At 29.3% G+C, this 16,662-nt stretch overlaps 1 protein-coding gene and 1 pseudogene across 3 annotated transcripts; both read right to left on the reverse strand.

The window, feature by feature from the left end:
• Window positions 1-1,683: 1,683 nt before the first annotated feature.
• Window positions 1,684-7,762, reverse strand: LOC111280139 (membrane-associated protein VIPP1, chloroplastic-like). Of its 2 annotated transcripts, none has more exons than XM_022867318.2 (11): window positions 7,479-7,762; window positions 6,377-6,498; window positions 6,155-6,265; window positions 5,827-5,891; window positions 5,658-5,739; window positions 5,277-5,351; window positions 4,690-4,760; window positions 4,516-4,598; window positions 3,235-3,299; window positions 2,529-2,603; window positions 1,684-2,107 (listed from the first exon to the last, which is right to left on the reverse strand). In XM_022867318.2, exons 1-11 carry the CDS (start codon window positions 7,615-7,617, stop codon window positions 1,988-1,990), a joined length of 1,008 nt encoding a protein of 335 aa, XP_022723053.1. In that variant the 5' UTR covers window positions 7,618-7,762; the 3' UTR covers window positions 1,684-1,987. The 2 variants fall into 2 exon arrangements, with proteins under 2 accessions (XP_022723053.1, XP_022723055.1); XM_022867320.2 differs by having other exon boundaries at window positions 1,847-2,107; window positions 7,453-7,588.
• Window positions 7,763-10,496: 2,734 nt separating this feature from the next.
• LOC149510914 (uncharacterized) lies at window positions 10,497-14,813 on the reverse strand (annotated as a pseudogene). Its single transcript, XR_016334757.1, has 6 exons — window positions 14,709-14,813; window positions 14,125-14,215; window positions 13,435-14,039; window positions 11,623-11,845; window positions 10,919-10,974; window positions 10,497-10,791 (listed from the first exon to the last, which is right to left on the reverse strand). The product of XR_016334757.1 is annotated as an uncharacterized LOC149510914 (transcript).
• Between the last annotated feature and the right edge of the window lie 1,849 nt (window positions 14,814-16,662).

The following is a 16,662-nucleotide window of genomic DNA, read 5'->3' on the forward strand; positions in this document are numbered from 1 at the left end:
AATATTTGAAGATTTAATTGAAGAAAAATAAATGTTTGAAATCTCAATTGGTTGCAATAAAATAATAAAGCATTGGATGATTATTTAACTTTTATCTAAGGTTCTTTAGATATATATATATATATATATATTTAAGCCTAAATGATAACACTGAGTATACTTTCTTCTAGTGACCCGGTCCTCTAGGGCTAGGTCCAGAAGCCAACCGCTCGAGCCAGCAAGACATTGTGAACTTGGCCTTCTCGTAGACCGACGAGTATGTCTCCAGGTGATTAGCCTTTGCAAAATCCTCGGGTAATACTCTTGTAGCCTCCACTCCAACTTGGCACAAAATGGCCACTGAAATGACAAAAATGATCAAAAAGGTACTTAATTTTCTGCAATTCATCTTCAAAAAAGATTGTATTTACGTTGCCTGAGGCCTGATGGCTGAAACTACGTAACTCTTTTGGAAGTTTTATGTACGAACGTTGTTGTTTGTGTATCAAGTATATTATGAAATATGGAAGCGAAATGGGGTATATATAGGAGAGGTAGTTTGAATATATTAGTTAGGGTTTATGGATAAGGCTTATAAGGGATTACGTGTTGACCAAGGAGTTTTGAACCAGTCATTTCCGCAGAGAAAGGAAAACCTAAGTGAAACTGGGGGGTGGGGAGCTTGGGTTTTTGCTGGGAAAGGAAAAACTTAGGATTTTGAATGTGTCAATGGCACGAATAATCTGAACATTTGAATGTACTGCATGCAGTGCCCTTTCCATGACTCGGGTTATGGGCAAATAGTTTGTTTTTTTCATTTTTAGATACTAAATCAGAGTAATAGTGAATTATTAGAGTTAATAAATAAAGTCCGAAGTTTTGAATTTTTTATAATTTAACCAAGTAGGATTGGTAATTACTTGCTTAATTTGTACGGAATGGTGTGCAAGAAAAGAATGAATCGCTTGATAAGAACGAAGCTACTGTGATGGAACTTGATTTTCCGGCCAATGACCGCAATATCATTTGAATTTTAGTCTCTTCCTGCTAAAAGTTTTGACACGTTTTCTTCTGTTTTGGTCTTTGTAAGCAATTTCTACAGTGTCTAAGACCACCCTCAATAGAACAGTGCCGTGTCAATCTAGAGAAGGAATTTTCATGCCACATTCCTTACTATCAACCGGTGTTTAAATCGGCTCTTTGATTTCTATACATTTAATAAACAATTTCAGCTGTTGACAGCGTTTCACAGTGGGCACTTCTGTATTTAACAAATCAACTTGGAATATTGCAAATCTCTCAGAAGAGCCAAAGAATAAGTAGCCAATAAAAGCCAGGGAACCGAGACTCAGTCCTTGTATTCTGTGAGTGACAGAAAAGACACCCACTACTAAATTTGACAATTTATGTGGTGTCAAACATGTATAAAAATACAAAAAATTATTATAATCAAATTTACGCCAACTCGTCAAAATATAAAATATATATATTTTTTTATTTTTGTCAAATTTATATATAATTTTTTTAAAAATTTTAAATAATATCACTTTTATGTCTTCTTTAATATTATTTTCGTGTTGTTAACGTATTATGTTTAAAATTGTTATGTTCACCCACGACAGCTATTGGTTAGATACCCGTAAATGAAACTGTGGTGGCAATTTGAATTTTTGTCACCGACATGGTATCCCAGACCGAACAACATAATAAAATGGCAAGGAAGTTGCCAGGAAGACTAATTGCACACTAACAAGCTATTGAATACATGGTCCAAAACATGGGTCATTGCCAAGTGTGCGTTGTATGTTATAAGTACATTATTACTATGCTCATCTAATGTAATAAACAAAGTATGTACATAACCATCCAAAAATTGCTATACTTAATTGAGTTTGGACTGCAGCTATACAATGATCTGTTTGAACGCTAGCTTACCAAGTTAAACCATTGGAAGAGGGTTCGATCTTGAAATAAAAATTCCACGATTTGGGTATCCGGAACAGAAACTTTAGAAGTCCTTTGCCCTTTGCCTCAATTCATTAAGTTCTGTCTCAATCTCAGCATCTCGATATGGAAATGTCTTGTTTGTACTGGCAGAAACAGTTCTTCCAGGTGGAAGCTCTCCTTTCTGTTATTCAGAAGAACAGGAAAATGAAAAATTAAAACCTTTCAGAAGGTTGAAATTCAAGACTGTTCCTCCTTGGCTCACAGCTGGAGAACAACTTTTGGGGTTTTAACCAAGGGAAATTTCTTTTCCTTCTCCTCAAGCTACTATCACTTTCTAGTTGCCAAAACAGACCAGGGAAAGGAAAAACACGATGCGCAGAGCAATTCTGAATGTTCAGTCAATGATGAGTCCTTTTTCTTTTCTTCTTATTTTTTAGTCAGTCAATTCTGAATCTGATTCTTCACCCAACGACCAGACAGAGCTGAACATAATGGTAACATACTATAATTTTCAAAGCCTAGTCTAGGGAAAGTTGCATATGAGAGAAACCTAATCCCATCATACAGATTTCCATTTTTCATAAAACAAGAATGAGACATACCAGTGTGCTGCCAGAGAGTTCCTTTTTCAAGTTTGCAAGATCATCATCAACCGATGTGCTCTCAAGTAATGCAAACTGCAAATTCAAGCAATGGGTTTCTTAAAAAATCAGAGTAGATTTTATAGAAAGAAACAATCAAGTACATAGCAAAAACATTATATTATCATGACAAAAGGGTCTATAAATTTGAACTGCAGTACTAAGTAGTCTTGTATTCTTAATATGAATTTTCAAGACGTAAGATAATCCATAATATGGCAAGCTAACTTTTCTGATGAATAACTAACTATAATTCTAATAATTTTTATCTTAAATTCACAAAACCCTTAGTTATCCCTAATAACGTGGCCTGTTTCATGCCACAACTATAGAAAACAATGGCTACCATATTAAATTGGCTTCCCATCTATTTTCAGCGAACTTATAGGAAAACCTTTCCATGTTTCCTATCCTTGGAGAACCTCAAGGAAATATTTCAAGAAGTCCCAATTTCAAAAAGATTGAGTCAGAGCATAAACCTACAGCTAAATTGACATATTTAGTTACCCTATCAACAAGCCATTAACACTGTTAAATACCAGGCCTATGACGGCCACCAACCACAATGATGCAAATTATCAAATATCAAATATCAAAATGAAAATTTGGCCACAGAAAGTTTAAATCAGAGTTAAAGAATACAAAATAAAGATAAAGCAGTCACTACCTTCCCTTCAAGATCATCAGTGGTTAACTGCCCAAGAGCTTCTGCTTCAGACTCCATTGCCATAACTGTCAAAAAAAGAAGGCAAGGAAAAGAAACATAAGAGACAAGAGTTAAGATCAAATCTACTATTCTAGTTCTTATAGATTGATCATCAACCACAACTCCACAAGAAATGCAAGAGATAGTCAATCTTCAGTGATCAAGATTGTATTTAGCAGGGAAGGATCACCAATCATTTGGTGCATGACAAGGATGATTTTGGGTGTAATAAGATTATTAATAAAACCACTTCTTATGAAATATTTAGTCAGAAAATGATAGTTAACTAAACAGCATTTCATAACTAAGAAGAGTGGATAGGCCAAAAAGGACACGTTCTAACATTAGAACTCCCCAAATCCCTCAGCAACATGGATATTTTTTAACTCAGGAAAAGCTTCTTCACACCTCAACTTCCTAAGCTTGAACTGGATATATTGTGTCAGAGAGTACTAGAAGAAATCAGCCAATAATTGGATTGGAATATCTTTATGTTTAAGATAGGTTCCATTAGATAAATATAGCACAAATTACACGTTATATGGTAATTGCAGGGCTAAAAAAGCTTTACATTGTGCACCTTCTATCATGTCAAAATCTTAATCTTTCTAACCCTGTTCTGAAAATAATAGTTAATTAAACAGCAGCATTTCATAACTAAAAAGTGTGGGTAAGGACACACATATCCTAACTTTAGACATCCCTCAGCAACATAGATATTTTTTTAACTGAGGAAGCTTCTTCACATCTCAACTTCCTAAGCTTGAACTGAAGATATTGCGTCAGTGTGCTAGATGAACACACCAGTTAGGATAAATGAGCTTCTGGATTTGAGAGAGATAATAAGAAATGATATGAGGGTTAAGGAAGTAGATGAAAATGTTGTTTTTGATAGAAATGAGTGGCGCAAGAAGATTCAAAACTACAACCTAACATGATTGCCTTTTTTGGCCTTTCATACAATTGACCCCAAAGTTATGGGATATAAGGCTTAGTTTGTTGTTGTTGTTGTACTAGATGAAAATCACCCAATAATTTGATTGGATAATATTTTAATGTTTAAGATAGATTCCATTAGAGAAATTTAGCACAAATTACACGTTAGATGGTTATCACAAGGCTAAAAAGCTTTATCGTGAGCACTTTCCATCATGTCAAAATCATAATCTTTCTAACCCTGCAGGCATGAATAAATGGGATACTCACTTACAACAAGAGGCTTACAACCTAAGACTAACTCACCTTTCTCTTCCATCTTCTCAAAAGCTGCTAAAGCACTGCTGGTGTTGACATTTCCCACCATCTCATTTACTTTTGTTGCAGTTCTGAAGCAGCATCAAAGTGATCATGACCAGAAAGTCCAATGAGATAAGACAGAGAGAAAAGGAAAGTAGCAATGGCAATAGCAGAGACTACCTTGCAGACTGAGCACGAGCTTTCAAAGTGTCTTTCTTTGACTTTGCCTCTTGTATCTTGCTCTCCAGAAGCTACACAAAATGGAATTTAGGGAATGCAACCGTAACAAATCCATCAATATGTACATAATAACAAGATAAAAGAATTGTAGATAGCTTTCCTATTACATCTATTATTTAGTTATTAAGTGTCATAGGGCTCTCCAAAAGCTACATAAAATAGATTTATTATCTTCAACTAATGGATCATATGTCACAAAATAATAGTTCATTTCCCTCTCCTAGCTTATTCCTGGTTCTTATTTAACCTATAATCTATAACACCAAGACCAATAAAATAATATTACAACATTCTTTCCTCTCTATTGCTCATAGCCTCTTTATTTTAGACAGATCTTTAACCTTTAGATTTTCATGTCTCATACACCAAAACATAAAAATCTTTTATCTGAATTTATGAAAAACGCTTAACAACAATGCATGTCAGACCTAAGGCAATACATGACATATTCTCTATAAAAAGACCAATTATCTAACTGAATAACATATCAATGGAATTAATAGCAGTAAAGATAAGCAGAAGTGTACCCGTGTGTTAGAGACAAGATTCTCAATTACACTTTTCTGTTGATCAAGTTGAGCTTTCAATGAACTAGCATTATCCTGCAACAAAAAGAAAAAATGATGGTTCATCAATTATTCAATCAGAACAAAAGCTATCCATTTTAGGAACTATGAATTAAAATAACAGGTTCTAAAACCAGAAGAAAAGAACTGCTTTCAGTCCCTAGAAAATTCTCTGAATCAGTTACACAGTCTAAGCCATTCAATCAGGTTATTATGCCCACTGGTGTTTTCGTAACATTGTGTTGTTGGAACAATCTATCTTGGAATGCCATGAATCTCATTTGGCATATAAATTTATATGGTTTTCAGTGTATGTTAAATGGGTTTTATATGGCATCTTACAGCAGAGGATTTACGCCTCTTGAGGGCTTCACGTGCAAGATCCTCTTCTCCTCTCTGAAGAGCCAACTGTGCTTTACGGTACCTATATGAAATCAAAACTTAATGGGGACATTTAAACACCAGCATACTCTGCAGACTATGGAAAACAAAAAACCATTTAATCAGTTACCAATCTTCAGAAGCCTGCTGTGCAGCTTTGTACTTATTTTCCAACCGCTTTTGAGATGCTAATACCTTCAAACAAGAAAAAGGTTCGCATGTGCATAAGTGGGAAGAAAATTTCACTGAAAAGGCAGAATAAAAAATTGCATAAGAATATAAACTTGTAAGACCACCTAGGCACTATAGTTGAGTACATATGCAATGCAATTATGAATAAAAGAGAATAAAAAATAGCAAAAACAGTGAAAAGAATGGCAAGCAAAAGGAAATTAAGATAACAGAAAGAAAGGACCCAAAAGAATGAAACTCAAGAAATAATACATTATGAGGCTTACTTGTGCTGTGGCATGTCTCATCTTCACCAAGTCATCATTCATTTCGAGCACAGCTTCATCTAAGATTTTCTCTGGGTCTTCAAAGGAACTTAAGAGCACATTTGCATATGACTGCCATTATCAGTGAATTGAGTTAAGTTATTGAGATAACACATCAAAAGCTGGAATCAGAAAACATAGTATCATTACATGAATGTCCATAAACAATTTCTAAAGTTTGACCTTAACAACTCTAGCAAACCGATCAAAAAGGCTCATGCGTGTACCAAGGGCACCTCCACCTTGCCTGTGACAATGAGATCTTCCTGGAAGGATACTTATGCTTGTAATTTTTAGGGCAGCCACTGTTTAAGAAAAGAAAAAAAAAGGAAAATTTTGTTAAAAGGATAACTTGTACCTACTTTAGATACTGGTATTTAGCTCCTTTAGATGATGTTAGAGGTCCTATGGATTTAATATTGCCAGGTAATAAAATGAGAAAAAGTCCTTTTTCATGGGAGTTTCAATCTTTCAGATTACTCCCTAATCATCAACTAGAATGCAAATAATATAGTCAAAAAATAGAAAAATGGGATGCAAGTTAAACTAGGGAAAATGGAAACCAAAGCAAATGGGTTGAAAAGATGGTGGCTCACATGACAAGCAATTCAAAATTTCATTACGAACACAAAAAAAAACCTTATTCAAAAGCTTACATAATTGCAAGCGAATTGAATCAATTCACCATCAAGCTTTTATATATGATTGAATTGGTTTAACTTTTTTGACATGTAAATCATATAAATGCTGTTATCCAAAAATGAGAAAAAGACCACATATGCTTTAATACTTTAATGTCATTAAGAACCCATTTGATTCACCACTTAACTAAGTTTTAGTGCTTTAACAAAACTATTAGCAAATAACCCAAATAAACCAGTAGCTTAATGGACAAACAAATGTCATCATCCATACAAACAGCTGAGCTTGAAGAAAATTATATGTGTTTCATTTGAGTTAAGTTAGCAGCCTAGTCAATCAACTTGCGAAAGCAACCCTCTTTCTCACTACTCAAGCTATTAAAAACACAATGGCTCTAGATTTACAATGAAAAGCAAAGTTTTTTTGTAGAAAAAAAAATCACAAATTTGATATATCCCGTAAAAATAAATAAAATCTAGTTCCAAATTGCCAACATTTATCTCCTAATGGTAACATAAAAAAGAACAAACACAACCAACTCAAAAGCAAGGAAAAGAAAGAAAAGCTCTTCATTTACGGTATTATAAGAAAAATAAAAATACCCATTAAAATTTAACCTGAGAAAAAGCCAAAGAAAGGGTACCTCCGCCATTGAGGAAGGAAGAGGTGAGCGGTCTCTTAACTAAACAGAGACTGCCACTACTACTGGAGCTTGAAGAAGAAGAAGCAGTGGGTTTCAAGGGGAGGGTCAATCCTGTAATTATGTGGGATTTTACGGACATTTTAGGATTAATTGGGAAGAAAAATCGAAAGGTTTTTGGGGGGTTTTCGCTATGAGAAATGAGAACTATAAATTTCTGGATAGAAGGAAGATGATCTCACTCTTCCCGCGAATGCGCTTTTAGTTTTTAGATTTTTTTGCCCTTTGATTTGTTCGAGTGATTTTGATTTCTTGTCCAGTGCTGCCGAAAAAGTTAAACCGGATTGGATCGACCTTTTTTTCATAACGTGGTTCAACCGGTTCAGCTTTGTCAGTTCGATTTCAACGTCTTGTTTTTTATTTTGCCTGTATTATTTATTACTCGACTTGAATATTATTATTTTCGGTTAAATCGAGATATTTAGATTTTATTGGTAAGCGTTAAAATTTAAACATTAGATTTTGAATATTATTTTTAAGAGTGATTGATTTTGATAAGTTTTCATAAGTAGCATAAGTTTTTTTAATTAATGATAAAAATACTATTTTTTAGATATAATGTTGAAGAAGATAGATTCTTGTTAGCAGAAAGATTGAGAATTAACCGAGAAAAACAATACACCATGTGTTGTCTTACTTTTAACGAATGATTGTCCACTTTTTGACAGTGTGGTGTCATGTTAGTTTTATTGAAAAAAGATTACCATACTCTATGATACTAACAATAAATAATTTAATTTGACAGTGTGGTGTCATGTTAGCATAAGGTGGTGTCAAAGCATTCTTGAAACATATGCAGAAATCAAATAATAGCCGTTGGTTTGATCGAGTGAACTGGTGATCCAATGTTGAAATTGATTCGATTTTATAATTAGATTAATTTTATAATTAAATCACTTTAAATCATTATGAATCGACAGTTTACATATTAAATCAATAAATTAGATGATTTTTTTTAGATTGATTGGTTTAATACCGACTAATATAGGTAAAATATGAAAAAAAAAATCCTTCAAATATTCAAAATAATCTAGTAAAACTCTTGTATTACTATTTCATCTAAATAAACTTCCAAACTCCTTTTTTTTAACTATCAAAACCTTTGTAACTTTCTATTAATGATATCTTGCATATTTTGACACGTGTATAAAAATAAGCAATTTAAAAAAAATTTAATAAAAATTTTATTAATAGATATCATAATTAAAAAAATTAAAATATATATATATATATAAAATTAATAAAAAATAAAATGTTATTAGAAATGATTAATTATTTGATCATAATCGAAAATAATTAATAATAAAAAAATATAAATTAATAAAAAAACTAAATTCATATAAAAATATAAAAATGATTTTAATTTTTTTTTTTACCAATTTTCATATAAATATAAATATTTCTTTTCTATTAATTTTATATATAAATATTTCATTTTTATTACATAAAGATTAATATTTATATATTAATAAATAATATTTATATGTTAATAAATAATATTTATATGTTAATAAATAATAATAATTTATTAGTTATTATTTATTATATTTATTAAAATATAAATATTATTTCTAATTATTAAAATATAAAATATGATTTTAATAAAATGTTAAATAATTTCATTTCTAACTAATAATTAATTGTTCTATGAATTTTATATTTTAAAATTTGTAGTTTATGATATGTCTTAAAATTTATAGTTTTATGGTTGAATTATTAAATTATAATTTGAGTTAAAAGTTTGAATTTTAAAATTTTAAAATATTTATATTTTTTATAATTTTTTTATTGAACCGACAATTGACTCGTTTGATTCAGTGGTTGAATCATTAACCCAATTATCTAAAATCTTAAACGGTTTAATGTTCAGTTTGACTCAATGGTTGAATCATTAACTCAATTATTTAAAACCTTAAACGGTTTAATGTCCGATCTGATTCTGCTAATTATGATTATAAGTTACATAAAAAATTTAATTTAAAAATAATTTATAAATTAAGAGATAATTAGATTAGCAGTTGTAGTTTAATTTCTCATAACTACACATAGTAGTTGCTATGTAAATTATTTAAGTTCGATGCAATCTAAATACAACAAAAAAATGAGACAATTTTTTAAAAAATTATAGGAAACTTACAAATTTTTTCAAGCTAACATCTATAAAAACATATTGCCTACAAAATATACTAAAATAGCTAACATAATATAAGTTAGAATAAAACACTTGGTGAAAGTTTGTATTTTCTTTTTTGTTTTACTTTGCAGCAAAGTGTCCACCTGTAATACATTAAAAAAGAGGAAGAACTCATTGCACATGTTTCCAACTACTTACAAAGAACCCAAAAGAAGAGAAAAGCAACGAAATACAAACATGATGGTAACAACAATCATCAATAATTGATCATGTTTAATGTCTTCTATAACTTTTCAGTAAAAAGAATGCTTTTTGTATGTGCTGAAATAACAGGTGAAATTTTTTCTTTCAGGCTGTACTAACATCTTCCAAATTTTTATCTAAATAATGAATTGAAAGAAGCTCGAGGTTACCAATGATAAGCCGAGTGGTGTCATTCAAAAAAATCAAAGGGATAGACTGCATTTGCCCTTATAAAAAACCCAATATAAAAAACAACGCTAAGTAAATGTGAACATGTACCTCAGTTAAGTTCAGAAAATCATTTAGCGGTTTCTTGGAGAGGACTTTCTGTCGCTGTTTGGGTACTCTGATGTTCACTTTCTTGTGGCAAAGGACATTCTTCAATGATTGCAACAATGCTTTTAGCATCAAACATGACCAATGCAGCCTTTACTAATTCCTTTGCTTTTGCAAGCTTCGTTGAACTGCTTGGCAAAACGATTGGAAAGTGCAAATTTTTTTAAGAAGAAAAAGAAAGCAATAACCAATGTCAAATTGTAGCCCACAACTGGAGATATGAACAATTATAAACAAAAATCGGGAAATAAAAAACAAACATGTAATATACCAGAGCCAGAACATTTACAAAATACAGTATCAAAGCACGAGAAGAATAGGAACAAAAATGGAAGCCAAAGAAAAGTAGAAGTAATTCCAACTTGTATAGTGGTTGCAGGCTTGTTTATACTTCTTTCTGCTTTTCTTTGCACCTATTTTAAATATTAAAAGGCGCTCTGCTTGTGTGAAAAATGACTCCCCAGCAATTGTAGTATGTTTCCAGCATCAGATATGAGCAGCACATCCCCTGTAGGTTCATCTGCCTTTGCACTCTTGGATGAACTGGTTGGAAAATCAAAAGGAATAAAAAAAAAAAAAAGTAATGTTAATGAGCAATGTTTAAATAGATTTAGCAAGAACAACAAACATAGACAAAAACTACATAAAAAAATTTAGGTACAAACAGGACGTATTTTCCCTTAAGCACGAACAACACCACCCTTACTTGTGGCACCGGCTTTGTTTCTTTGATCAGGAAACCCACAACAACCAAAAAAATAAAAGCAACTATAAGATTAGACAAAAAAGAAATATCAAAGTATTGAAAAACTTCAAACCCAAAAACAAAGTAACAGAAAAACGAAAAAGAAAGCAAAAGGAGTAAAAAGATGGAGGGATGGAGCTTCCTAAGCCTTGATATTACAGTATTTCATTCTACTTTTCTTCTTTCATTTCATATCTCATTTAATGTTAGTTCCGCTATCATCAAAAACAATGAAAAAAAAACCGTGGGAAAGAAAGACCTAAACTGAACATGTGTAAGTTCGAAGATTCTTCAAGATTCTTTTTATCTATAGTAGTATAGATATTTGAATTTAAATTTAAATTTTTTATTTTTAAAAAATGATAGCATAAATCAATAGACTTAAACCCAGGATAATGTTGAAATCCTTCCTTTATTTTCGAAAAAATTTATGATATAATTTTGAGGTTGGATCTATCAAACTTCACCGTTAACATGCATGCTGGAAAGATTACAGGCGTAATATTAGTAAAAGGGATAAAACACAATTCAGCCGGCTTTACACAATTAACAGCCGAAGAAGCCAAAAAAAAAGTGAACTTTTCGTTTCATCTCAAATCTGAATGCAACATAAGTTGCCACATCTTTACCTACTAGCAAAATAATTGCAGTCCAATAGAAGCCATAATGCTTTCACCATTATGGCGATTCTATCAACTTAAAGCTGGGAATGTATTTAGGATCATTCCAGGGCATATTATCCAGTGGCTCTGGACTAGGTGGGGCGCAGTTAAGTTTCCTTGATAACTTGTGCTTTGGAGGCAGATCTTCATTCATCTCCCCAGCTTCAAAGTACCTTGAAGGACTCATGGGCTGTAGCAGAAGTAAACTAGTATTCATTAAGACAATCCATATGCTGAAGCTAGTGGATGCATAGTATCCATATCCTAAACACAAGTAAAATAGTATTGGGCTCCATTATTTGTTTCCTAAAAAATGATTTTCGAAAAAGGAAAATCTGTATTTTTATATGTTTGGTTGACAAAAAATTGACTGGTTAACAAAAAATAATTTATTGATCAATAGAAAATAAAATAATTATTTTAGAAATTGTTTTACCCTTTTGAAAAGATAAAAATAATTTTCAACAAAAAAAAACTCTTTATGAGTACTTATCAATATATTTGAGTATAATTTTACTCAAATTAGACCTTATATATAATTTTTTATGCTCAAACTTAATTTGATCTTACCCAAAATATTATTATAATAAATAAATAATATTTTTATTTAATTTTACTTAAAAAATTAAAATTTTAAACTTGAAATTGATTTAATTCAACATAAAATGTTATTATATTAATAAAAATATTTTATTTAATTTTAATTAAAAAATTAAAATTTTAACATTAAAAGTCTTTTAACATTTCAATTTTAAATATTTTTATTTTTTATGTTATTAAACATAAATATTTTTAGCATTTCAATAATAAATAGTATTATATTATTTTTTAATAATAAATAATAATATTTTTATTTTAATAATTAATGTAAATAATATAATATTATTATTTTCTTAATAATTTCTTATTATTTTTTAGTTTAAAATATATAATTTCATATTTTTATTTATTAAGCTATTTATATTATTATTTTAATAATAAATATAAATAAAAAAGATTTTTCTTATGATTTAATAAATTGATAATTTCAATATAAAATATAAATATTTTAATAGTATAAATATTTAATAATAAATATTATTATTTTAATATTAATAAAAATAATATTTTAAGAATAATAATATTATTTTAAATGTTTTCAAATATTAATATGAAAATAATAAATAAATTTATTTTAAATATTGTTATATTAATATAATATTTTAATATTAAATATTATTATTAAAATATGATTATTTTTTAATATTAATAATTTTAATATACTTTAATAATAAATAATTTTTAATTTTTAATAGTTATATTAATATTATTTGAATAAAGAAATAAATTTTCTAAAAAAAAAATAAAAAATATTTTTATTAACTCATCCAAACAACATAAAATATTTATTTTTTCAGTAATTGTAAACGTTTTTCAAAAAATATTTCCTGAAAGTCAATTATAGCAAAAATAAACAGAATCTTTAGTTAGAGTTAAAACTAATATTAGTTAATGTTTCGTCGGTCCTTTAACTATATTAAAATGTTTAATGTAATTTTTAAATTTTAAAAATATTTAATGTGGTACCTAAATAATTAATCTATTAATATGATACTTAAAAAATTATTTTTTAATTATGTATAATCATTTAAAGTTAAATCAATTTTAATAAGTATTATATTAATTAAAAGATTCATAATAATTCATCGGTAACATATTATGAATTTTTAACTAAAAAATAATCCATATAGTTATAAACAATTGCTAAATGGGAGAATAAAAAATAAAAAGAAAACTGACCATTTTGTTTGACATATGAGGTTCTTTCGCAGATGCAGGCTGTTCGGAGAAATCTAACCAAAAACATTCATGAAAATGTAAGTATCCAGCCAAAAACTAAATCATAATAGACATCTGAATACGTAACAACTTTATTTACCACCTATAATCCAAGTATCCGAAAAAATTCATTCGTGCTTATAGCTCTTTTCTGCACTTTGGTACATTCTTCATGATTGTGCAGAAATCCTTCCTCTGCATTATCTTTGGGTTCACTTGGATCCTCCGCCAAAATGGTTAACTCTGAAGTTTGATTCTTCTTTGATGTCTCCTGCAGCTGTGGCTTACCCGAGTTTGAAATGTCAGAGAGAGCTTTCCTGTCACCAGCTTGGACTTTCTCTGAGGCTTTAGAGACAACACTCTTCTTCTTGTTTGAAACATGTGTGGGCTTAGAGGCACCAGTCTCTTTCTCAGCGAATGAAAAAGTTTAGAATTCTCATTTCTTAATGTCTGGTTTGGGATAGGGTTCACTGAATTTGATAAATCACCAAGTGGTTTCCTTCCACCAATACCACCTTCCCTCTGTGTTACTTTAGAGATATTTGCCTTGCCCATAACAAAAGCACCTGTAGTAGGCACTTTCAATTATCAAATTCAACTCGAAAACAAATAATAAACTAAAAACAGAACAGAAAGAATTAGAAGTAGTACCATTGTAGTGAACATTTAAATTCTGATCTTGAATCAAACCACCAGCACGTGATGCCATCTGAGCAATTTGGTGATAGAATCGAAACCTCTTCTATAAAAGGGGAGAAAAGTGATGGTCTAAGAATGTAAGCGGGGTGAAACTCAAACAACATCCAGTTCATATAAAAGCTCAGCCAAAATACTGTATGAAGAGAAATGGGGAAAATCAAACGTGTAATCGGAGAGAAAACTTGCTAAATCCTGCAACATAATCTAATAGTATATACAGAAAAGTTGTGGGTCATTCTTGATTTTTCGTTTTCTTTTCCCATAATTTCTCAACAACCAAACAGAATTCTTGTGCTTATGCTTTTCCATATAGAAATAATTCTACTCCCCTTTTACATTTTCCACCCTAAGTTAATGAAAGAGAATTAAAAAAGCCTTCGAATTTTTTAATAAAGTTTTCTGAAAAGAAACAAACCTTACTTATCTCTTTCTACCATTAAAATTAAACAAAATATTTCTCTTGAAAAAATAATTTCATCAAGAAATTAAACCTAGAAAAAACAATACGTAAAAGGGGTTTAGGTGAGAAAACTCACAATTGGTTTTTGGTGAATCAATTGTTCTTGCTATTGATCTGTAGATTCCGCACTTCGCTTTTGTATTTTGGGAATTTTCTGTTCTTTCAAGTATTTCAATTATGGGTATTTTTTTAAAAAAGAAAAGAGTTCGATTTCGGTTTATAAGCAAAAGCCTCGAGTTGCAACGGTAACTTCTTCTGCTTTTACAGGAATACCCCTCTGTTGGACTTATAATCACAAGAGCTTTTAAGGCTTTTCAACTGGGCTAAGTGCTCAATAGGTCCATCCAAAAGTTGAAATCTGCAAGAAAATCGATTTTGGTATATTTTGGGCTTCAATTTGGTTAAAGGATAGATTATTCGTTAACGAATCCGTTTACGTTTTAATAAGTTTCGACAGATGATCCAATATAAACTTGGTTAACAAAATTTTGTTTTTTTTTTTTTTTTTTTTAGGTTTATTTTTTTAATAAATAATTAGTGTGAACTTAGAGATAAGTTATTATTGGACAGGATTTAATTTTAAATTGAATATCCTTCAAATAAACGATTTTGAATAATATTTTTCTATTAATTTGTTTTTGTTTTTTTACTTTTTAATTACATTTGACTTCAACTCTATCTTTGGATTTAATTAACTCATAGTAACTTTCAGATGATTCATACGAGATAAGTAGTATTTTTTTGTACGTTTATCATTCATATATTTTTATATTAATTTTTTTTTCACTTTATAATTACTTTTGACTTCAACTCTATCTTTGGATTTAATTAATTCACAGTAACTTTCAGATGATTCATACTAGATAAGTAGTCTTGTTTTGTATGTTTATCATTCATACTAGATAAGTAGTCTTGCATAAAATATAGTTATGCCTTATGAATTTGTTTAGCTCTCGAAGGTTGGTGACTTTCATTGTGAAAATGATGCTGGAATTAATCAGTTAAAAACTTTTGTATTGTTCATTAATTGTCTGGGGCCTTAGCCATACATGTAGACAATCTGCATTATGAGTTTTTACAATAAAAGTTTTATGAGGAAGTATAATAAAATTTTAATAATTATAAAATTATTAAAATAAAAACACAATAAAAAATAAAATCTCATGATTAGTAATATAATAAATAAGAAATTGGAAAAAGAAAGTGTAATAGAGACATAAAAGATACTCATGATAGCCTCTCATCTAAAAAAAAAAAAGAATAAAAAACCATAAGTTATAAAAAAAATCAAAAGTTAAAATATAAATGTTAAAAAACCAAAAGTTTCAATAAATTTTAACAAATAATAATTTTAAAGAAAATAAGTACAAGAAAATTCAATAATCCAAAAAAATGTTATATAATAAAACTTTTATTTTATTTTATGTAATAAAATTAGGATATATAAATTTAGAATTTATGCAAAAAAAACTTAGCATTTATTGCAAAAATATTTAAATTATATATAATGATTATTTTATGTTTGAGGTATAAATTAATAATACCTTTAATTTTGTTACATACAAAAGTTAAATCAAATTTTGATCATTTAAAAGTATAATAAGTATCTATTTTGTGTTTAAAGGCATTTTTTTACTTTTTACTTTTCTAAAACAAAAAAAAAAAAAAAAAGAAATAAAAATAAAAAGTAAATTGGACCAAAGGGTGGGTTCTTTTTTTATAAAGTTGGAAAGCATTTAGTTTCGTAGATAAAGAAAATCTTCAGTGGCAATAGTGCCAATTAGTTATGTGATTTATTGATGATATGTTTAATTTCAGTAAGAATTTCAAATGTAAAAAATCTCTAATCAACTATTTTTGGTTAAAAAAAAAAAGTTAAGATTATGAATGCGGTAACTTTAAGATGCCTGAAATTGATAGGTGATAATTGTGTGCTTTACATTTGATGGTTGATGGGTTTATATTTGATAGTTTTTTAACTTGACATGTTGTACTATTAACTTTTAATTTGAAATAAAAATTTATATAGA

This window comes from Durio zibethinus, chromosome 27 (assembly GCF_047325235.1).
Source record: "Durio zibethinus cultivar Kanyao isolate XHJ-2024 chromosome 27, ASM4732523v1, whole genome shotgun sequence".
In the NCBI taxonomy this organism is placed as follows: Eukaryota; Viridiplantae; Streptophyta; class Magnoliopsida; order Malvales; family Malvaceae; genus Durio; species Durio zibethinus.

Bases quoted from the DNA above. Each gene is read 5' to 3' on its own strand.
- LOC111280139 (XM_022867318.2), bottom strand. From the start codon at position 7,617: ATGTCCGTAAAATCCCACATAATTACAGGATTGACCCTCCCCTTGAAA. The intron at 5,892-6,154 runs GTAAGCCTCATA...TCTTGTTTGAAG, and splicing joins TGAGACATGCCACAGCACAA to GTATTAGCATCTCAAAAGCG. The intron at 5,740-5,826 runs GTAACTGATTAA...GATTTCATATAG, and splicing joins CAGCAGGCTTCTGAAGATTG to GTACCGTAAAGCACAGTTGG.